Source organism: Stylophora pistillata, chromosome 2, assembly GCF_964205215.1.
Source record: "Stylophora pistillata chromosome 2, jaStyPist1.2, whole genome shotgun sequence".
NCBI classification, from domain to species: domain Eukaryota; kingdom Metazoa; phylum Cnidaria; class Anthozoa; order Scleractinia; family Pocilloporidae; genus Stylophora; species Stylophora pistillata.
In genome coordinates, this window is record NC_142520.1 from 34,901,632 (window position 1) to 34,923,838 (window position 22,207).

At 39.6% G+C, this 22,207-nt stretch overlaps 2 protein-coding genes across 3 annotated transcripts in view; both read left to right on the forward strand.

Annotated features, from left to right (window-relative positions):
• The window catches only part of LOC111334566 (cullin-associated NEDD8-dissociated protein 1), a 31,099-nt gene extending 25,462 nt beyond the window's left edge, over positions 1-5,637 (forward strand). The window contains exons 33-41 of the mRNA XM_088747162.1: positions 22-136; positions 511-585; positions 1,228-1,299; positions 1,483-1,599; positions 2,293-2,364; positions 3,282-3,392; positions 3,928-3,988; positions 4,254-4,400; positions 5,227-5,637. Coding sequence (XP_088603288.1) covers positions 22-136; positions 511-585; positions 1,228-1,299; positions 1,483-1,599; positions 2,293-2,364; positions 3,282-3,392; positions 3,928-3,988; positions 4,254-4,400; positions 5,227-5,345 — 889 coding nt within the window. The 3' untranslated portion in view covers positions 5,346-5,637. The remainder of the gene's footprint in view (positions 1-21; positions 137-510; positions 586-1,227; positions 1,300-1,482; positions 1,600-2,292; positions 2,365-3,281; positions 3,393-3,927; positions 3,989-4,253; positions 4,401-5,226) is intronic.
• A 2,413-nt stretch (positions 5,638-8,050) lies between these two features.
• Positions 8,051-21,514, forward strand: LOC111334575 (uncharacterized). 2 transcript variants are annotated; one of them, XM_022940363.2, is made up of 11 exons: positions 8,051-8,203; positions 8,303-8,697; positions 9,119-9,212; positions 10,089-10,162; positions 12,795-12,978; positions 13,685-13,740; positions 14,426-14,609; positions 15,022-15,234; positions 15,667-15,895; positions 16,478-16,521; positions 18,726-21,514. In XM_022940363.2, the coding sequence occupies exons 1-11, from the start codon at positions 8,077-8,079 to the stop codon at positions 20,486-20,488; spliced, it is 3,363 nt and encodes a 1,120-aa protein (XP_022796098.2). In that variant the 5' UTR covers positions 8,051-8,076; the 3' UTR covers positions 20,489-21,514. The 2 variants fall into 2 exon arrangements, with proteins under 2 accessions (XP_022796098.2, XP_088603292.1); XM_088747166.1 differs by having other exon boundaries at positions 9,119-9,200.
• Positions 21,515-22,207: the final 693 nt, after the last annotated feature.

A 22,207-nucleotide genomic window follows, 5' to 3' on the forward strand; every position in this document is an offset into this window, starting at 1 on the left:
TTAATTAATGTCGTCCCGCAGGACTTTGCTATTTAGCCATTGTGAAAGCACGGAAGAAGGAACGAGGAATGTTGTTGCCGAGTGTCTGGGGAAACTAACTCTTGTAGATCCTTTACACCTTCTACCACAGCTTAAGGTTTGTGACGGTACTTAGGATGTATCCCAATGTAAACAAATGCAATGGGCTTTATAGAAATCCAGATTTCACACACACAAAAAAAGGAAACAGATTGGCTTGTTAAGTTCAGAAGTCTATATAACTTTTTTTGTTCGCGTTGGTAACAATACATTGTTATGAAAAGAAATGGAGAAATTCATTTGTTGTCACCGTTGGACGTGGAAGGATTGATACCGTTTTATCCCTTAGCAATTTAAGAAATAAAATGAAATAAAATTGTGTTTTAGAACTCGGTTCCTTGTTGTAGGCAACGGTACATATATTAATATGTTGACTTCACATAAACATGGGATTTCCTTGTCGTCAAACTTGTTATCTGCTTTGTGCCACAGGACTACCTGAACTCAGATTCAGCCTTTGCTCGGAGTACTGTGGTGACAGCTGTGAAATTTACCATCTCGGACCAAGTAAGAAATTGTCAATAATTAACAACTATTCGCCGAAGTGGAGGTTGGTAGTGGTGGATATTTACCAAGCTGCGAAGCAGGGAAGTAAATATCTACCGCAAGACACCGACACTGAGGTGAAAAGTTGCTTTATTATACAGTAAAATTGTAAGATATTAAAGACGATTTTAACTCGATTGCTCCTGCAACGATTACAATATTTTCTGGCGCAAATCCCGCGCACGTGGCTCGGAGTTAAATAGGAAAGGATATCTTGGGTTTGAGTAGCCAATCAGAGCACTTTTTCAACGCTATCCACTGTGTAGCGTACGCTAATGTTATGTTATCTCGGCTGTTGACAAGACGCGTTGAAGGGCTTCCCTCTTGCTTCAAAGAAGCAGGTTGTTGGTGTGTGAGGAATGAGCCTGACTCTTCGCTTGTGCGCCGCCATTTTTATCCACAATTGTTCAGGAAGGTCTTGAAAGAATATACTCCAAAGGACGTCTCACTGTATCTGTATCAACGATAACCTTGGACCAGTATTAGTTTGGGAACGTTCATTTTAACTACGTTAACTACGAAGCAAAATACGTTACGTAAATATACTACATATACGATTTATGCACGAAAGTTCACGCATTGTTTCTTTTACTGGTACTTTAGCCTCAGCCGATAGACAGTCAGCTAAGAGGATGCATTGGAGAATTTCTTAGAACAGTACAGGACCCAGATTTGGTATGTGCTACCTGAGTACTTTTCCACTGGGCTAAATGGAGCCGATACCTCTTTACTTTACACTGCATTGTGCTGAATCTTGATATTAACACAAACAATGCAGGTTGAAAGATATACATTCTTTTATGTATGATTCGTTCGTGTAGAGAACTGTTCCATTTTTTTTGTTTTTGTTTTACACAGAATGTCCGCCGTGTCGCTTTAGTGACATTCAATTCAGCAGCTCACAATAAACCGAGTCTCATTAGGGATTTGTTGGAACAAATTCTCCCTCAACTGTACAACGAGACTAAAGTCAGGGTAGGTGAAACTTTGAATTTGAGTATCGGTGAAGATTTTGTTTTAAATATTTCTTATTAACTAAGCGCGAGGGCCGTACTGGGAGAATATCGGCCCGAGGCCTTGACAGTACGGACCTCGCTGCGCTTGGTCTGTACAAAAAAGACCGAGGGCCGATATTCTTCCAGTACGGTCCCGAGCAAGCTTGGTTAATAAGAGATTTATTATACGACTGAAGTTCAAAGGGAAACAAGCGCGGTATCATTCGGGACAGTGCCCGGTCCAATACTGAGAGAATATTGACCGGCAATAGAGCATTTTGATTGGTCGATTTTAGTTATTGGCCCTCTGACTGCCCGAGTCGTGTATTAATACCTCTTAATAACCGAGTACAAGGTCCGTGCTGTAAGTTACGAACCGATCTTTTTCGCGCGTGGGCCATAAATCCGGTTTCGTAACTTACAGTACGGACAGAGATCTTTTGGTTCAAATAGGTTGGTGGGGAGGGGCCGGGGGGGGGGGGGGACGGAATTTCAATTCAAACGAAATTTTGAATTTAGCCGTATTTCACTGTACGGCCAACTAAACTGATAAATCATAGCGCACGTACTAACTGAGAGATCTGATCATGCGAGTTAAAGTTTTGAACGTTCTTTAATGCAATCTTAGCAAGGACGTTTATTGATAACTTCGATGACTGTCTTCTACCTATAGAAAGAACTCATTCGAGAAGTAGAGATGGGGCCGTTTAAGCACACTGTGGATGATGGCTTGGACATCAGAAAGGTGCGTTAGGTTTCCTTGTTTGTGTAAGTTGTGATGGTGTATAGAGCAGTGGTTGGGTAATGCGCTAGTACCGCAAGCATCCAAGTGAAACACATGCCAGGGCTCGACACTAACGGTAGCCCACTAGCCACAGACTAGTAGAAATTCAGTTTTGGCTAGTGGTTTTCAATTTCCACTAGCCAGTTTGGCTAGTAAACAGACTGAAATTGTCGTAACATCTCAAAACATGTAAGATGTCTCTAGCCACTTGGCTAGTAAGTTGAAAAGTTAATGTCGAGCCCTACATTCCATTAAAATTAGCTTAGAGGTTTATTTATCTACGAGAACAAGGTGGCAAATGCTGCAAGGAACCTTGTTGTGTTAGTGTCTCGCTTTGTTTCGGTTTTTTCTTCTTTGCTTTTCAAAAAGCGCTTTGTAGCCAAGGGACATGTCCCTCTCAGTTGAGTTTTATTTCAGTTTTGGCTTCTGCCCCTTTCACACCAGAGATAAAACGCGTTTTAAGGCTGTTTTGTCGAACACGGTTTGAAATTGTTTTCCTCATTGAAGCTGCTTAACGTGAAGTTTGTTGACTTCAAATTTAGCGCGATGAAAACAAAAGGTAGTGATAACTCGAACCCTATGTAAATTTAGTCTTCCAGTTTCCTATTTGCTGATTTTATTCGTTTGACTTAACATGTCTTGCTGGTATGAATGGGGCATTAGTCAAAGTGTATTGCAGCAGTTCATACACTTCCCTTTGCTTTTACTTGTGTTAGTGATGATATTCAGTGTAGGCAAACTTTACACTGCGGTTACTGTGAGTTCGCTTAAACACCGCTTTGCATTTTAAACCTAGAAAACGAAAATAAATCAATGGGAAGAGTTGGTGTATGAACGTTCTGACTTGTGACATGATCTTGGCTTACTTGTGTTTTTAGGCAGCGTTCGAATGTATGTACACCCTTCTAGACACATCTCTCGATCGTCTCGACATCTTCGAGTTCTTGAGTCACGTAGAGGACGGACTTAAGGATCACTATGATATCAAGGTTTGTGCAGTCGCGTTTCTGCTCCGAGTCTAACCCAGACATAATGACCCCTGGTAAGGAAATTGTAGGGTACGCCCTAAGGAGATTCGAAATATCTAAACATGAATTCTCCACACTGTTTGCTATACATTTCTAATAATTTTAGATCGGAGAATGTGGTTCTAATCAAACAGTATCCTTTGCTGATATTTTTCATATTTTTTTCACTTTTTTTTTTTTTTTTTTTTTTTTTTTACTTTCCTTACTTTTTTGCTTGAAATTGTGAAATTTTGTTGTGGTACCAAGGTCTTTTTTGTCGTCGTTACTAATTTTTGCCAAGGGTGAACTATTAAACGTTCTCTTTGTACAACGGAATGATTTGGGGGAGTAAATAAGTTTGCAGGTACATCTCTACTGAATAAAAATGATATGAAAAAGTTAAACCAATCAGCGTTCGCCCTCAGCCCAAACCCAATAGGGAGATGCCGCTCCCCTCTCCTTTCGCTGAGCGCTCGCTACCTTGTTCATAGTCTGAAAATCCTTGTTGTTCATTCAGATGCTGACGTTTCTGATGTTAGTGAGACTGTCCTCGTTGTGTCCCAATGCTATATTACAGCGTGAGTATTCACAAGAAAAGGCCTTATATGGTGGCTTTTCTCTCGTTTTCTCTCTCTCCTATTTTCTTTCTGTCCTTTTTCTTTTATCCCTTTGCTTTGTTTCTTTCCTTTGTTTTCTTTGCCTTTCTTTATTTCTCATAATTCTCAAATATACGCCGCATTTTTGTGACTGGGTGCGGTGTTTCGTCGAAGAAAGGCTTTTTTTCGGGTGGAGTTGGTCTTTCCTTGGGATTATTTCAGTAGTTTTTATTCTCTTTGTTCCTAGGTGTGGATATTCTTGTGGAACCGTTACGTGCGACATTACAAACAAAGGTGAAGGCTAACTCCGTTAAGCAAGAATTCGAAAAACAAGACGAGTTGAAGAGATCAGCATTAAGAGCTGTGGCTGCCCTGTTGTCGATTCCAGACAGTGGTAAGTGTTTTAATTTGCACTTAAACCTATGACGTCGATCAGTACAAAAGAAACATTAATTTTGATGATAGTCAATACAGCTGTAACGCTGACTTCACATCATTTCATGCTGTTTTTGAAGATCTCCTAACCGAACGCGCCCGAAGATTACGGAAGATACGTGTAAACATTCGAAGCAATAGTATTCGACAAAGGTGAACGTTCTTCCAACCGAACGCTCTCAAATATTTCCGAAGATGCAGCAGAAGCATTCGCAGCAGTAGCTTTGGCAATATGAAATGTGTTAATCCAAAGAATAAGATTACGTGACTTAGTGACTCGTATAATTACGAGCAGGTAAACGGTGGCTATGGGTTGGGGTTACGTTGGTCACCACACCTGGAAGTGTCGTGAAATAAAAACCAAAGTAATCACAAACGAACAATCAAAAGAGAGGAAATTACACCGATGAGCCAATGAGAGCTCAAAGTGAAAACGAGCAAAACCCATAAAGCGCGGGAAAACGCGGGGGACCAAGTCGTTTTGTAATCGTTGTGCTTCTGATTGGTCGAGAGAGTGGCACGAGTTCTCTGGACCAATCACGCAGCTAAGTGAAGCAGAACCATTGTAATCCCAGATTACTCTCGAAACTTAGTTGAAAATGGTTCTATCTAGTCAAGGTAAGGTTTGGTTGCGGATGACACTTATCTGTGACAGATTGTACATGGGAAAGGGGTGTTTGTCGTGACGTGAAAAACTGGACAGGCCATTCCTCCATTTTCTTAGGGCTGACATTCATTTTTTTTTCTTCTGTGCCAAGAGACCATTTTTCTTTTTATTGTTCTAGATAAAAGTCCCTTGCTCAGTGAATTCCTGGCGCAGATCAAATCAAGTTCCGAGCTGTCCTCCATGTTTGACTCTATTCAGAGAGATGCTGGCTCGGCAGAAAGCATGGACACTAGTTAAAGCGTGTTACCCTGCCTATCGATTCAAAAAATGACGATACAAAAAAATTATAACCAGGATACCTTCTGCAGGGAGGTACAAGACCGTAGCAAGGAGAGCGTTGTTTTCAAAAAAGTCGTAGCTGTACTTGCACAAAAGAAAACATTATTTTAAAACAAAACTGTTGTAATTTGCCTGAATTGTTTAAAACTCGACGGATTTGCAATAAGAAAACCCTTTTCTCTCTACCTTTATTTAACAAGTTCAAATGAACAAGAAGTGAGAATAAAGGATTTGATTTGTTGGTAAGAAACTGTTCCCTTTTGCCATATTTTCCCCTTATTTTTTGTAACCCAGAGGCGGATCCAGGAATTTTTGATTGGGGGGATCCAAACTTTGGCTCAGAAAGGACTGTCAGACTCTTTTGAGGCAAATTACTTCTCTTCCCCCCCTCCCACCAGTCGCGGTGTCACGTTATGATTCCTTGTCCGCTTACCGCTTACTTGGATTCATTAACAAAATCAGCCAGATAAAAAGTGATCCACGATCCTGTCGATGTAAGAATTTCAGTCTCAAAGTTGTAAGCGTCAGTCTTGATAGGTGGGGTCCGGACCCCCAGGGCCCCTCCCCCTGGATCCACCACTGTAACCGATCATTGTGTTGTGTCAATAATAACTCTCCTACACCCATAATTGATCAAGAAATAATTTCCCCTTACCATATCAAGCGAAAAAGTGATGAGAGTAAAAAAATTTTAATCGGGAGGGATTATTAGTTGATCCAGTACCAAACTCTCCAAGTTCGTAATCATAAGAATTGTATTGCAGACAGTACGGAGAGAACCATTAATGAAATCTTGGGAACAATGAAGTCAAGCACTTTTATTTTGTAACTTAGGTGCTTTGTTATGAATAAACCCTTTTCAAAACCTAAAAATCTCACCATCGCGTCATTGACAAGCTACCAGAGAAACTTGTCGAATTCCTGCTTGACGGGTGTACCAGAAAATAACGAGTGTCCAAACGGAAGGAGTAGTGACACTGAAATCGCGCTTCATTCTTTGGAAAAGCACTGGACTTTAGAAGTTTGTCAAGTAACCCCAAGTTATTTTTTCTCACATCCCTGCACCTCGATAGGCGGTTACGACGTTATGCAATTATTCTACATCAGAGCACAAATGGTTGCAAAACAGATAAGAGAGCATATCTTTCTATTGTTTGTGTCGCAATAGCTTTGAGGCTCTTATTGAAGAGATTACAAGCGGAGATTTCCCAAGCTCTCTGGCAGTTCTTCTGTCACTTCCTTAACTTTATCGGGGACAAGTCATTCTGAAAGTTCCGTAAATGAGCGGCTGAAAACAGGATGTCGTGCCCGCAGAGCATGGGTTACCCGTACTGATACTTCAATCTTTTTTTTTTAATATTTTTTAATATAGTTTATATCTGACCACTTGCAGCCCAGAGGTTGAATTACGGGTGCAGTGTAAGGTTGAGAACAGACGTCAGCATATCAGGCGCCTCTGGCAGCCGCTTCAGTCTATCGATCTCACCTTCCCACCCATCCCACCCCAAGGGGAGGACATCCATCACACAGTAATCTCGTGTGTGGGAAATTAACGTCTCCTACCCCAACCATGCAGGAGACGGGACCTCCATTTATTTGTCCCTATCCGAGAAGACTAGAATATCTAACCATTTCTTGATGTTATAGACCACTTTCATAAATGGCTGCCGGATTAATATTCTTTTGTTTAAATTTAAGTTAGCCTTTCTGGCCTCGTTCTCCAGTACAAAATTCAAAACAATACATTATCTCAAGCGAGGCCAGAAAGGCTAATTTAAATTTAAACAAAAGAATATTAATCCGGCAGCCATTTATGAAAGTGGTCAATAGAAGGGTAGCAAATTCTTCTCAATTATTTTAAGACCTTGAGTGTTGGTCCGGCCGGGGCTCGAACCCTCGACCTCCCGCACAAAAGTCCAGCGCTCTATCCATTGAGCTAACCGGGAGACAATCATTGACATATTAATAAGCTGCGGCGAAGAAAACCCTGAAAGCACTTTCTTAATCAGCGGGAGAAAGGTTTTTCTCGCTATCGACACGAAACAGAAGAATATGCGCAAAATAGGTTCGTATCGAATAGAAAGGTAATCGTAAAGCAATCGGGTCAATCCTCTATGCCTGCCTCCATACTTAGTCTTAGCGCGGTAAAATTCACATTGGCGACTTTGTGCTACGATAAGTTTCGAGAGAAGAACGCTATGAGGCCTTGCTTGATAATACATTATTATTTACCCTAAACGGTTTTTCATCGCCAGATAGTCTTTGGCTTGGTTTATCTACTTAACATTAGAATCACTTTCACTCCAAATGCGAAGGGGAAATCTACCTTGATGTTGCTCTAGACCCAATTTTCACCTTTTTCTTGAGTTCACAAGGAATTTCGGCTTTTCGCTCTTGAGAAAGACCTGAGAACGAGGTTGGGAGTCCAGGCCCATTTCCCGAGCGGAAGTAGGAAACTCAACTTACTTTTGCTTACACTTTTGCTTCTCGAGGGGAAAATTTCGATCCAACGGTAAGATTTATCACCTCACTAAAAAAGGCAACTAATTGCAGCAAAAACAGTCGAGAAGCAGACAACAAAAGCTCATTTTTATGGTATTTCTTTTTCAAGCCATTAATTACAGAAAGGGGATTCCCCTGGCTCTCCAGTTTAAAGACAGTTCCAGTCTTCCTCGATTTACCGTTGGACATGTCAAAGAAGATGGCCGCAGATCGGAGGGAAGATCTAACCGACTCTTTGTCCTCCCCTTCGTCTTCTCCTTCAAGTGCGTCTTCATCAGAAACCAATACCACTGAGCCTACAAGTAGTTCGGAAGGTAATAAGTAATTTACGAGAAAAAGTCAAAAACGAAAATGAACATAGAGATCATAACCTTGAAGTTCTTCAAGTTTGTTTTGATTTTGTTTTTCCTCAGTCGATTCAAGAACGTTTGTAGACGAAGGAATATACGGCTGGATCTTTCATTTAATTGAGGAGGAGAAAATCGCTCGAATTGTTGATCCCTCCGACTGGACTTACGAACTCGATTGGCAAGATGTAGTTTGGAAATATTGGCATGAATTTCGCGAAGCTAAAAGAGTTGCAAAAAACCCCCTTAAAAAGGACGAGTTCAACATCAGAACTGCAAGCAATGGTTTAAGAGCTGCATTGTTAAACTGTTACAAAGGTAAAGATGGTGCCAAAGAATATCCAGAAAATAAAGTTATGGACAAGGATAACAGGACAATCAAACGGCGCTTTAAATTGCCTTCGAAAGTGGTTGATAAACTTAAAGGGACAGCTTTCGCTAGTCACGTTGTATCGAAATTTGTAAGTGCCATTTTTTTTTTATTGATTCACCTATCTATTTCCTGATCAATTAATAAACGCTTCTGTTTCTCGTGATCAAAAGGGAAGAGGGCGTTCAGTCTGATGTTCTTTTTACCACGTCAGGCTCCATGTTTGACACACCTGGACAAAGAAAGACATTCGGTAATTTAGAATGTAGACCATTATGAGTCATTCACAGTACATTTAATTGCGCAGAAATCACTTCTTTATATCAGTTTCATAATTTGATTATCACCCATCCAAATGGAATTGAAGGAATTTCTGAACTTCGAATTTCCTCTTGCCTTTTAAATTTTCTAAGGCGGCGTTATTTATTAATTTTTTTGTTTGTGTTTACGTTTTACAATAAGCCTAGATTGTGTTAGTTATTCCTTTTGTTTCATTTTGTTTTAAATTTTAGAATGAAATTTCTAGGCCTGCCTTCAGTAAGAAGGGTTTAGAGTCCATTCCAGATGAATGTAGTGGAGAGCAGGCTAACAAAGGTGCTAACAAAGGTACTTTTCATTCTCCGTATAATATAATCATAAGTAAAAAAAAAACCATTATATTTATATAATGTATGTTCAATCTAGCCATAGCCGTGTATTTAAGTAGTTATATAGCATTGTTAGTGAATTGTCAATCCAATTTTGACATATTACTTTTGCAGTTTACCATTGCAGTGAACTTTTGTGTTAGGAGATACCCTTGGGAATTGTTAAAAGAAACCGTTGGTAGAACTGTCGGCCTGCAAGAAATTATTCCCATAAGCGAAAAGAAAAATGGTGTGGATGTCAGCTCATGGGAGAGTGCTATGATAGACTCCTTTTAATGTCTGACAAACAGACATCATGCATTGCAGCAGACAAATTAATAAGATTTACTGACAAAGCTGGTACCCATTGTTCTGTTGTTAAGTCAAATGTCATTTAAATTTTTGTTGATTTGCAAATTCAACAAAAAAATTTATCACCTAGAGTCAATTATTATCCATCGGGTGTGCACTTGCAGTAGGATGCAAACAAAAGAAAAATCCAATCTTCAAAGTCACCAAGTGTCCATGTCTGCTTACAAGAGAGTATTACTGCTCAAGGGAAGGTGTGGATGCAGAGTTTGATTGGGAGGTAAAAAAAAAAGTGTTTGTAAGTGGAACTGTCTGCTTACAAGGGTGCATGACAGGACGCAAAATGTGTGCACTGTAAGTACCTTCCGTTGTCCCATACAAAGCCTTAGAAAGCTTTTCTAAGGCTTTGTATGGGACAACGGAAGGTACTTACAGAGCACGCATTTTCCATCCTCTCATGATGGTTAGAGAAGCATTGACTGTATCACACAATCACAGTGTTATCTATTTAATTTTACAATGTTGAATAATTACATTTTAAAAACAGGAACTGCTGCTCACCCAGCAAAGCCACCTCCCATCTCTTCTGCAGACTTCAGTTCTCTCATGATTGATCCTGAGGTAATTTTCTTACTGCTCTACCATAAAAACAATCATTTACATAAATGTATAATTACAATTCAAATAAACCTTTTTTCAACTTTTTTTAGGAATAAAAATTTGTATACTTAGGTAAAGTCTGTTTATTAGCCAAGTGGCCCATCAGGCTGGTGCTTAACTCTGGTTTTCATTGCATGAACTGACCAGGTGTATTTCTACTTCCTCCCCCTGGATGGGATGCTAGTCCATCACATTTTTACCCCCAGCATTAAATTCGCTAGCACCCATTTAAACACCTGGGTGACGAGAGGCACTGTTTGAGTAAAGTGTCTTGCCTAAGAACACAACACAATGTCTACAGCCAGGGCTGCAACCCAGACCATTCGATCTGGAGTCAAGCACACCAACCATGAGGCCACCGTGCCTCACCGGAATAAAACTGCATGGAACAAATGAATGCAAACTCAGTCACTTAATGTACTATTTTAGTATTTAGAATTCCGTATCATGAGAAAACAAGATATAGAATCAGGATCTACACTTTAGTCTCCAGGCTCCAAATGAAAATCTCTTACTTCAAAGCAAATTGTTCCTTGTTATAAGTAATGAAATTGTTACCAAGAGCTAGCTATCAGTGAGCTCAAATTCTGTGAAAACAAACCAAATTTCATGTTCACTTGTTTTTTCACTTGTTGTTTGTTTTTCTCGTTGATTTACTTGTTTTGACTCTCACTACATATTCAAGATGTAACTTCTTTAACTTTAATTGTTTGTTTTTATTAAAATGTACTTTCTCTTCTAGAAATCTAAACAGCTTATTTAGGTTAAAGCCATCCATGGTAGACAATTCCCATACAATTTTGGAACAGCAAATATTATTATTATTATTTTTTTTTTTTTTTTTTTTTAAATTTTATTGGCATTCTACTGAGTTACAAAAGTAATAAACGAGAAGTTACACGTTACAAAAAATTGCCAAAAGGGAGTAACGAACGGGACGTGAGTACCCATGCAAGGAAACTCCCTACAGAATAAAAAATAAATAAATATTACAAAGTTTTAAGTCAGTGCGAATGAGTTCTATGGCAGGAACAGTCTATAAACACTGACCAGGTACACGGTTGGTCAATATCGAAAACATTTGCTAATAAATTAAAATAGTGATTAGTGACAAAGTTCTTAAAGGATGAAAGAGTACCTAAGGAAGACGGAGGAGCTACTTTACACATAATATTCCACAGTTTTGTAATTCTATTAAAATATGAAAACTTTAATTTGATGAAGAATTCAACAAATAGGTGATCGGTGGGAAAGTCGTTCGACTTGAAGGTGTTGATATGATCTATGTAATCAGGACAGTTACATAGCAGAAGATCGAGTTTATTTCCAGCTATATGGGTTGGCCCTTCAATTAGCTGATGTAGAAAATTGTCTCCAACAAGATCACAGAAAGTGTCGTAGAGTACTTGACCACTATGGTGATTTGGTGCAGATGGATTCGACCAGTCCAATTCTGGGAGATTGAAGTCTCCAAGTAATATGCAACAACTGGATTCGCGGGTGGATAAAAGCGATGAATTTAGCTGGAGAAGAACGTCAGGTGCTGAATTTGGAGGGCGATAGAAAGTGTAGAGAAGGACGGACTTGCTGCTTGGTATAATAAGTTCGATCACAATAAGTTCAGTATTTTCCGATTCGAGTTCAGCGTGACGAGTTGATCTAATATTGTCCTTTACAGCAACTAGAACACCTCCACCAGTTCGAATTAAGCGATCACGGCGATAGATTGTATAGCCTGGAAGAATTTCACTGCTTAGGATGGAGTCATTCAACCAAGTTTCACACACGCAGACCACGTCGTAGGAGCTGCTAAGCACAAGTTGTTGTAGGAGCTGGATCTTGCATACTTTGGTGCCGCCATTATCACTACTTGCAACAAAGGCCTTTAAACTTCTTGCGTTAATGTACAGGATATTGAGACCATCAGAGTTGTTAATACGAGTAGAGTTGTAAGCAGGACCTGGGTTAGGCGAGATGTCCCCACTAAATACCAAGTTGTTGAGTTGGAATGTTGAAGTAGATTGTGGATAGTAGCTGATTCGCGTTGTGAAGAAACGAGTGCACGTGGGATTAAATAAGCATTTAGGCTTTGTAGAGGTGATCAAGGCCGATAAGGATGAAACGTTGACTTGAATAGGTGTTATAGAATGTAGGATGTCGACTTTGAAAAGCTTAAAATACAGTAGAAGAGCAATAAGGAGAGCAAGACACGGAGCTCTCAGTGGCGTGCCCGCCATCTTGAATTGCATGCCTGTATAATAACTTATAACTTATAACTTATAACTGTATAATAACTTATAACTCATCTGTCACTGCAGCTAGTTAATTTGTTGAAAAACTGCCCAGTTCTAACCACTACCCCCCTCCCTCCCCCACTAGAATATTTATTGTAACCTGTGAACTCCCCATTAATCTTGAGAACAAGTATTTTTTTCTTAACTAAACAATGGTTTTAGTGAATAACACAGACAAATTCTATTAACGAATTATTTCCTCATTTATTTGGAAATTTACTGCATGCACATAATCAAATGTTCAAATGGCCTTAATGAATTTTAATACGAGTTAGGCAAAGTTTTTCACCTAATTTCAGGAATCAAATAGCTTGATCAACTTCATGACCCCCCCTGCTAGTAATCAGCTCGGGACAGATGATCTCATTCCAATGGATAGTGACAATGACTTGTCATCTGATTGGCCATCTGACTTGTCATCTGACTTGCCATCTGACTGGCCAAGCACAAGCCAATATTATGCAAATTCCTCTGGTTATGAAAGTAAGTCAATTATGGCAGAGATTTTAAAGAGTTATATACCTGAGAATTTGATTGTTTCTGTTAATATTTGGTGGCATTCATATAAATGAAATCTACAGCCACCACATCACTTTTTAAATTTCAGAATTTTTTTTTGGATATATTATTGATCAATTATATGACTTTTTTTTTTATCCTTTCACTTCCAAGATCTCTTTACCAATTCTCCTTATTGTTTGCCATACAACTGTTATGATTTGTTAATCTCCTGATTGATATTTTTATTCTCATCACTTGTCTGCTTGACTTTGTGTTAAAATTGTGAGGAGAAATTCTGTCTTGGCCACTCATGAGAGTTAATTCTTCCTGTGTTAAAATTCGATTGTGACTTTTAGCCCTTTCACCCTTACAAGTAATGTCGTTATCAGTGGTAGTATTTGCTTTATCCTTTTCCTTTCTCGCTTTTTTTCGTAACTGGTCACCAACTTAAATTGGGTGGAAGACCCGATAGGCTCAATTAGCAGCCACCATTTGAGAACCGGAGCCCGCACTCCTCCCCAAACCCATGGAACGGACTAGAGAGAGCGGTGGAAATTGAGCCAAGGAAGACCATAGAATAAATAATAGTTATCAATAGAGACAATTTAGTTATTTATTAGAGTACTGATGCTGAGGCAGAAATTTGACTCAATGAAGAAGTAATCAACATGTTTTGTATCACCTGTAGCTGGTATAGAGGAGAATCTAGTGAAGGAAATGGACCCCTGTGAAGGTCCCTATCAGGTAATATACATTTTGTAAATGTTTGCCTTCTACTGAGCACTTAGGTATTCTACAAGTTTCTAACTTTCTAAATTTTGTAACTTTGCTGGGAAGCACACCCCTCCCAATCTTTCCTTATTTTCCATCTCCACTCAAGGGTACAGCTGTCTTTTCTCTTTTCTTTTTTAATTTTTATTTATATCTTTCTTTTTATTTTACTTTTCCCTTTCCTTTCTTTTTCTTTTTCTTTTTCTTTTCCATTCACTTTCATTTCTCTTTTTTTCTTTTCACTTTCCTTTTTCTTTTCCTTTCTGTTTTCCCTTTCCTTTCCTTTCCTTTCTTTTCTTTTTGTTCCTTTCTTATCTTTTCTTTCCCTTTTTTTCCTTTTCTCCTTTCTTTTCTTTTCTTCTCTTTCTTTCCTTTACTTGTCTCTTTCCTGTTTTCCATTATTTCCCCTTCTCTTAACTCTTCTTTTCTTCCTTTTCATTTTCCTTTTTCCCCTTCTTTCCTTTCCTTTCTTTTCTTTTCTTTTCGTTTCCCTGTTATTTTTTCTTGCCTTTTCTTTTTCCCTTTCACCTTTCTTTTCTTTTCTTTTCTTTCCTTTCCTTTTCCTTGTGCCTTTCCTCTTCTTTCTATTATTTCTCCCTTCTTTTTTCCTTTCTTCGCTTGTCTTTTTTGTTTTAGATTTATGTTTACTTTTTCATAGGGAGGAAATATGTCATTTATTTTCCTGGAGCAGCCCTTGTCTACCCATTTTCCCGGAGTTAGCAGCAGTGGCAGATGCAAAGTGGTGTTCTCGTCGCCCAAGCACAGAATGATGTCTCCTCGTGAAGTTCATGCAACGGTGAAAAACTGTCTTACATTGAAAGTCCGTGTCCCACGTTGCCCAAGTGAGTTCTACAGTGATCCAGTGGTACAATTGTAGATCACAGCCGCAGAAACCGACTTGTCTATGTTTATACCCTAAGCCTTGTAGTGGCTACAATACCCAAGTCAATATTAATATGGTGTTCTCTCCTACTTGTTTGAGATGCTCAGTACACAAAATCCTCACATATTGCAAGCAACAAAAAACTCGTGCTCCTTTAATATCACATCATAGTGACGGTGAACATAAATTTTGTTCACGGGGAAGTGACTGAATCCCTAACCATTTAGACTAAATAGTGCAAAAGAATCGCGTCGTCGATCGATCACTTGAAAGCTGTCTCGTTGATTCAGAATTTCGTAAGCTGCCACATCAGGTCCATAAGCGATTAAGAGCACTCTCCATGAAGGTAAGTTTCCTTTTCTTTGAATCAGGACTTGAAGGAGAACAGCTGGCGCGTGGAAAACTGACAGTTAAAGTCGTCGTTAGGACACAAGAGGGCTCCTACATTGGTGAAACTAGGTACACCTACAACTCTAACCTGCTAAGTCAGTTTGAACAGTGCGTCAAAGCCATGGATGACGAAGATATGGAGCTTGACTGTGCTGGTTCTCCCGTTGAAAACCATGTTACCATGAGCCTCCGGGGTATGTCTTAGCCAGAATAATTTGTAATTCTTCCTTCTAGCTGGTCGCTTAACATTTCGCTGTGTTAAGAAATAGCCTGCGTAATGACGCGCTGGCCTCGCTGCGCTTGGTCCCATCGTCATGACCGAATGCCATATACTTTCCCCTCCGGTTCAAGCTAACTTAGTCAATACCCAAGTTATCGTCTCTTTAACGATTCCTTCCTTCTCTTCCGGCTCTTTTCCGGCTCTGCCTGGAATACGTATATTACAGTTCTTAAAGGTGCAATTGATATCTGTAATGAGCTCATTTTCTTCTCCGTGAACCGGAGGGGAAAGTATATGGCATTCGGTCATGAAATTCGTAGCTTTTTGGGAGTTTTTCAAGCTATTACTATTATTATTATTATTATTATTATTATTATTATTATTATTATTATTATTTCATTTCCAGGACCAGGGTTTGCCACTGATCACTTGTTCAACTTTGCTACCCTGAGAGTGCTAGTCTTCGTTGCGGTGAAGGAGAAAGCTTACAATGTCTTGCTGGCAATCTTGAAGTGCCCGGTTATTTCGCAAGTAATTCAGAGCTATGCTCACAGATTACTACCATTCTTGGAACAAGTGCAGAAAGGCGAGAGAAGAACAGATCGAAGCGCGTCGATCCTTGAAATGAGCAAAAAGTAAGTGTGAATGTACATGCAAACTAAGGTTTAGCTGCTTCCAGGCTTTCAGCATGGGGGCACAAGCGAAGGAATGGGGCGATTGATAGAATAAATGGATCAATGTCAGCGGTGTCTGAGTAACTGCGCACCCACCCTTCCCCTAACCCAATAGTCAACTGATGACAAGTAAGAGTTAATGTTAGGTTAGGGGAGGGGTGGGTGCACAGTTGCATGGATGATGTCACCGTTCACAAATAAACTGTAAGGGACGCTCGGGGTGAGGGGGACTGAGGAGAGCAACAAAACCTCCGATTTTAACTCGAGCACTCTTTCACCATTATCCTACCCAACCTGAATCGATCTTCAGGGCACTCTCCTTTAAGCGAACTGAAGGTTTTGTGATTAGCTGGTAACGCCCTCTGAGTCATATCGAGCCTAGCTCTCTCACTCTTTAGTGACAAACCTGTACTGAGCACTCATTTGATCAAGAAATAAAACTTTCCAAGTTGATTCTGCAACGATTAATCCACGGAGCCTTGTCTCTCATGTGCTGATTATTTTATTTGAATAGTTTTTTTGTTTTTTTTTTTTCCATCCTAGGCTTTTACTGGAATGCACTGGCAGCCATGAGTCTCTAAAGCAACGTAAGTTTTTACCAAATGGTTCATTCAAGATTGGCTTGCCTCCGTTATCAGGCAAGATAAAACAAAGATATGTTCTTATGTGTATTATTATCCAACTCTTCTTCGTAGAGTACAAATAACGCGCGAGACGAGTACAAATATTAAGCGAAATTCGCCTGCACTGAAATTAACAATTTGGTGTGATGGATAATATATCTCTTAGTAGACGCTTTGTTGTGTAGCAGTATCGCTGAGTACTTTTACTCTTTGTTTGTATTTTGACTCGCCCTACGGGCTCGTCAAACTAAGGCACAACTCGTGAAAATATTCAGCGATACTACATAATACAAAACGTCTAATAAGATATATGTATTCTCATTTGCATAATCACCGCATATTACTGGGCCTTAAACCCTGAGAGTGATTGGCATCCAATTTCTCCCAACAGTATCGCCCCTGAATCAAGCACTTAGGTCATGAGAATAACGGAAATGATCGCAAGGTTAAGGAGCTCTAGATTATTTAGTAAATTCTCCTTGTAAGTACAATAAGAAATGTATAGAGAACAGTATGGAGAGCTTAAAAACTGATGTTGGGGTGTGAAAGGATAATTCTAGTCGTAAATACTTTTGTTCTTGGGCCATCGTAATTTGATCAAAAGTAAGACACAAACAGCAGTGATAAACATATTGAACTTGCACATTTTGATTATGACTTAACGTTTCGTATGTACTCAACACACATTTTCAAAAGTAACCGTTGAAATTTAAAACAGCCATGTATATATCGCCTTAGTTATATATATATATATATATATATATATATATATAGAAGCAAACTGTGGAAACTCAAGGAGAAGGGGGAAGACTATTCGATTTCATGAAAAATTATTGCTAGGGCTAGAGCATATTCCAATGCCCCAAAACGTTGCAATTTATGCCTCACTGAGAAATTTTTTATCTTGTCTTATCCACATGAAGCCTCTTTAAACAAGCGATGGGAAATAATATCCAATTGTAGACATCGGCGAAAATATATTCTCAAGTATTCTTAACGCTATTATCGGCGCGCGCATGGTTTTCAAGATTTGAATTTTTAAACAATGTCATGAGATTACGTTGCTGGGTTAGAGTTAACCATCACGATGCCTCAGTGTGTATGGAGTTTAACTGATGAGTGGATCAACTTTTGTTGGTCTACGAAACAGGCTGTATTAAAATCCATATGTGCGTAACTTGAGTAGTCCATTTGCTATTGTAATCGCTCCTTCATTGTCGAGCACTGTCCTGGATCCTACGTTGCCTTTTTCGCTTATATATATATATATATATAATTATACCTCAAGATTTAGGTTACTTGAACTTTTACTGCAACCGTTATTTCTGGCAGTTGCCTGACGATTGCTTCGCAAGAGGCATGAAACTCAGAGTTGCAGTAAAAGTTCAAGTAACCTAAATCTTGAGGTATAATTATCCATAGCTCTAGCCCTGCTATTGAGCACTTTTTAGTAGATAATGATTTCATTCCGCTATTTTGGTTATATATATATATATATATATTTAACAATTATTCCACGAGCGCGCGTTGGATATGAGATGATAGATAGCCAACGAGGCGCGTAGCGCCGAGTTGTCTATAATCATCTCATATCCAACAAGCGCGAGTGGAATAATTGTTTTATTAAAAACGTTGAATTAAATTATTAAATTTTATTAAATTTTTAGCTCCTTTTTAATTTTAAGCTGACACGTACGCTTACCATATTTGTAGATTATGGTATATTGGCTGATATACCATAATGGCTAAGCCAAAATAAAAAGGCTTGAATTGCATTATCCAATAATCTAGTTTTTAATAAATATATATATATCTACATGGCTGTTTTAAATTTCAATGGTTACCCTTGAAAATGTATGCCGGTTGAGTACATACGAAACGTTAAGTCATAATCAAAATGTGCAAGTTCGATATGTTAATCACTGCTGTTTGTGTCTTGTTTTTGATCATAATTCTAGTCCATCTTGAGTTTCAGTAGTACGTGATATTGTCTAGTTTGTTTGTAGCTTTGACTTCGATTTAATATCAAATTTGTCGAAAATTTGCCTTTGCCAGACGGAAAATCTGCTCGAACCGAGTCCTTGCGAAAAGAGGACGCCGTCAGATTTAAAACGTAGTGCTTAATTCGGGTCCTAATGGGCTTATCATTGGTGAATTTGAAATTACAGTGAATGAAAACGAACGGGAGATGGAGGACAAGTTCATTGAAAATGGCTACGAGGGAGGCTCAGAACCAGAAACCCAAGAACTAGAAGTATCATTTCATGAATGGAATGAGTTATCTTCTGCCTTGGTACACAAAGAAGAAAAGATCGAGAGCGGTAGAAGGTTTGAAACGAGCGAGGGTTTCCGTGATGTGGCGAACAAATGTCAGGTTGAAGTGAGAGACACTCCCGTTCATTTTACATGTAGTCTTTCCACAGAGGAAAATGGAACAATACAGAGCAAGGATGAGGGAAAACAAGAAAACGAAGAGATCTACAAGCCGAAGATTTTTGTTCTTCGGAAACCATGTTCACCCATCCCAATAAGCAGAACTCGCTCCAGTTTCCCCGATCCCCGAACGGACATCTTTGTCGAGTTGCAGGTCCGTAATAACCAAAGGCCCTCACAATACAGTGAACACCAAGAAGGTAGAACACTTGTCGTGGCAGAACACTTGTCAAACACGAAAGATCGCATGATTGTAGAAGTGAAGCACAACGGCACTGAACAGACTGTGAAGGACTGGGAGGCAAAGTATGTAAAACGTGCCAGCGGCAAGCTTGGATACTGGTTTCGATTTTATGAACCAAATTGTGAGCTACTGCTGATGTTTAAGCTCTACGACAAACCTCACCCAACCAAGTCAGAGACGAAGTTGAAGACAGCAGTCCTGGATTACGTTACAATTGTGGTCGAGACCATCAGTTGGAAGGGAAACTCTTCAAGGGAGGCTAGAGGAGAAAAGGAAACCGATAAATGCGAGCTTGCACTTACTCAACAGGTTCCCCTTGTATCCTTGTCGCCCTCACAGACCAAGGTGTGCGTCATTATGAACGAGCTGCATGAATTCTGTGACAATGGTGAATGGGTGAAGTTTGAAGAAGCGTGTGAGATGCACCAACACTCGGGAAATTCTGACGTAAAAGTTGCAGTTTTGCTGGAGAAAGCCATCGCTTTTTTGTACCAGCGGGATCTGGAAGAAGCGGAGGCGATAGCTTTGGAAGCTCTTGGGATTGTTTCTGAAGCTGACAATCACCAACTCCTCATAGGACGAGCTTACTACTACCTCGCGCATGTCTACCGCCGGCAGAGGAAACTGGGGGAAGCAGTACGGTGCATTGACTTGTCCAAGCAGAATCTTCACCTGATCGATGTCTGCCTTGACCAAAGTTTCCTGGCTTACGAAGAAGGAAATGTCATGAAAGAATTCATCTCCAGTGGAAGCGTTTTGAGGAAGAAGCTTCTTCTCCAAGCCAAGCACTGCTTTGAGCGTTGTCTTGATCTCAGTCGGAAGCTAGATGACAGCAACAGTCGGGTGATTCCTCAAACGCACAGTTTCGCGCCCATCAAGATCGCCATGCTTCTTCTCGATTGCGGGAGCACCTCAGGACGAGAGCGGTGTGTGAGTAGCGGGCATGTCAAGGAAGCGTCAAAGTTCCTTGCTCTTTTGGAGGGTGACGGCCTGGATGACATAACCGAGAGAAGAAAACTCCAGTTTCTTTTGGCGCGCTCAGATCTTCACTACCGGCTGTCTAACCACCAGGAAGCTGTACATAACGCCCATCAAGCTTTAGAGAAAGCGAAGCAGTTAGGTTTCCTGCTGGAGGAGATGCCAGCCCGTGATCGAATCAACCACATTCGTCAGTTGTCTGAGGGTGGAGGAGTTTACCGTTGTCCTGAACTTGAAGGTGACGTTTATTATAAAGACAAACTCCTGTTGTCTTAAGTTTATGGTTTCTTCTAAGGGATCGTTATTGATAGCCTGAGGAGGGGACGGGGTAGGAGGTTTTTTTTTTGTGTCAGGATTAAAACTTCCCTAACCCCCCACCCCCCTACCCCAATAAGGCAGTCAATTTTCTATAGCCTCTTTTTGTACTCTGTTGGCGAAGACTGACTTCCCCTCCGCTCTCCCAGAAGACTATGTTATCACCGCTCCCCTTCAATCCCCTGACGCCCCGCCCCTCCCCTCCCCTTCCCTCCCCAGGCAATATATAATTAGTACCGATGACGTGTCGCTATAATGCAGGACACATAATCAAAGTCCCTAATTTACTGTATCAATGACAGCATAGATGATCGAAACGACTCCTTTTGGGCATAGGAACGGGGAGAAAAAAGGCGACAATAAACATCCCACCCTTTCCTCCCTTGCAACATTTTGTTTAACTGGGTGGTTACTTCGGAATTGTCTTCATTTCTCCGCAACAGACTACTTATAAAGAAAAATTTACTGATCGAATTGTAAATAACTTTGCACACTACATTATCTGTTAGGACCGAACACAATTACATGTTAAACTGCTTCAATTGTAACTGGCATTAAATGTACCTTAAATTGTTTCAGAGAGGTCAAGACTGGGTCAAGAGCCCCTATTACAAATTTATATGTTACACATACGTTAACCTTTCTTTGACTTTCTCTAAGACCCAAGAGGTAATTCTCGTAACTCATTACTGTAAATGTTGTTGCTGACTAGTCCTGAGATGCTGTTCTTATTATTTACGGATAGTCTAGTATTATTTATGGATAATCTAGTATAGTTTTTATTATTCACTATTTTATCAATTTTGATTTATTGTAAGTATTACGTATATAGTTATTTTTTATATTAGTAGCGAAGAGCCACTATGTGGAAGTATGCTAATAAAGGTCATTATTATTTTTATTATTATTATTTACGGGAGCCCAAAACAATAATGGGTAATGGCTCCTGTCAATTAGTATCATTACAATTCTTAATTTTTTTTTGTCTGTTTTGTCTTTTCAATGCCTGTTTGTGTAAATATAAAATTATTTGTGTGTGAAAATATGAGAGGGTGTCGATGGAATGAGGGCTTTTACAGCTAACGGTTAAAATTTTGGCTGATTTTCGGCGAACGGTCAATATCTTTGTACTTTGCCAGCAAAAAAATTTTTTTTCGATTAACTTTTTTACGACTAACGGTTAAAATTTGTCCATTTGTCCTAACATCGTCGTAAATCCCCTATAACAGTGGAATTTTTCCAAAGAAAAATGTTGGAATTAGTGTTACTTTCATGTACCAGGTGATCTGTGACGTCATTGCGGGAGCCTGGGGAAAGAAATTCTATTGCCGTATCCCATAAACCAACGCACCGTTGTCAACAGGTTTCTCATTTCCTTTGATGTTGAAAGTCTAGATCTTTTTACCAATATTCCGTTAAATGAAACTATCGATATTGCTGTTGATCTTATTTTCAAGCATGACCCTAAATTTTCGATCAAAAAATCCGACCTCAAGAAACTGTTTTCATTCGCTACAGCTGAGACTCATTTTCTTTTTAATGGAAAATTTTATGATCAAGTTGATGGGGTAGCGATGGGTTCTCCGTTAGCACCTATCCTAGCTAATCTTTTTCTTGGTTTCCACGAGGAAACATGGCTAAATTTTTTTAACCATTCGACTCGCCTTCTACTTTATAGGC

What these genes read in the sequence shown, in the direction of transcription:
- LOC111334575 (XM_022940363.2), top strand. Translation starts at nt 8,077, where the DNA reads ATGTCAAAGAAGATGGCCGCAGATCGGAGGGAAGATCTAACCGACTCT. An exon ending in AAATTCCTCTGGTTATGAAA is followed by an intron (nt 12,979 to 13,684) that starts GTAAGTCAATTA and finishes TATCACCTGTAG; the next exon opens with CTGGTATAGAGGAGAATCTA. An exon ending in CCGTGTCCCACGTTGCCCAA is followed by an intron (nt 14,610 to 15,021) that starts GTGAGTTCTACA and finishes TCTTTGAATCAG; the next exon opens with GACTTGAAGGAGAACAGCTG.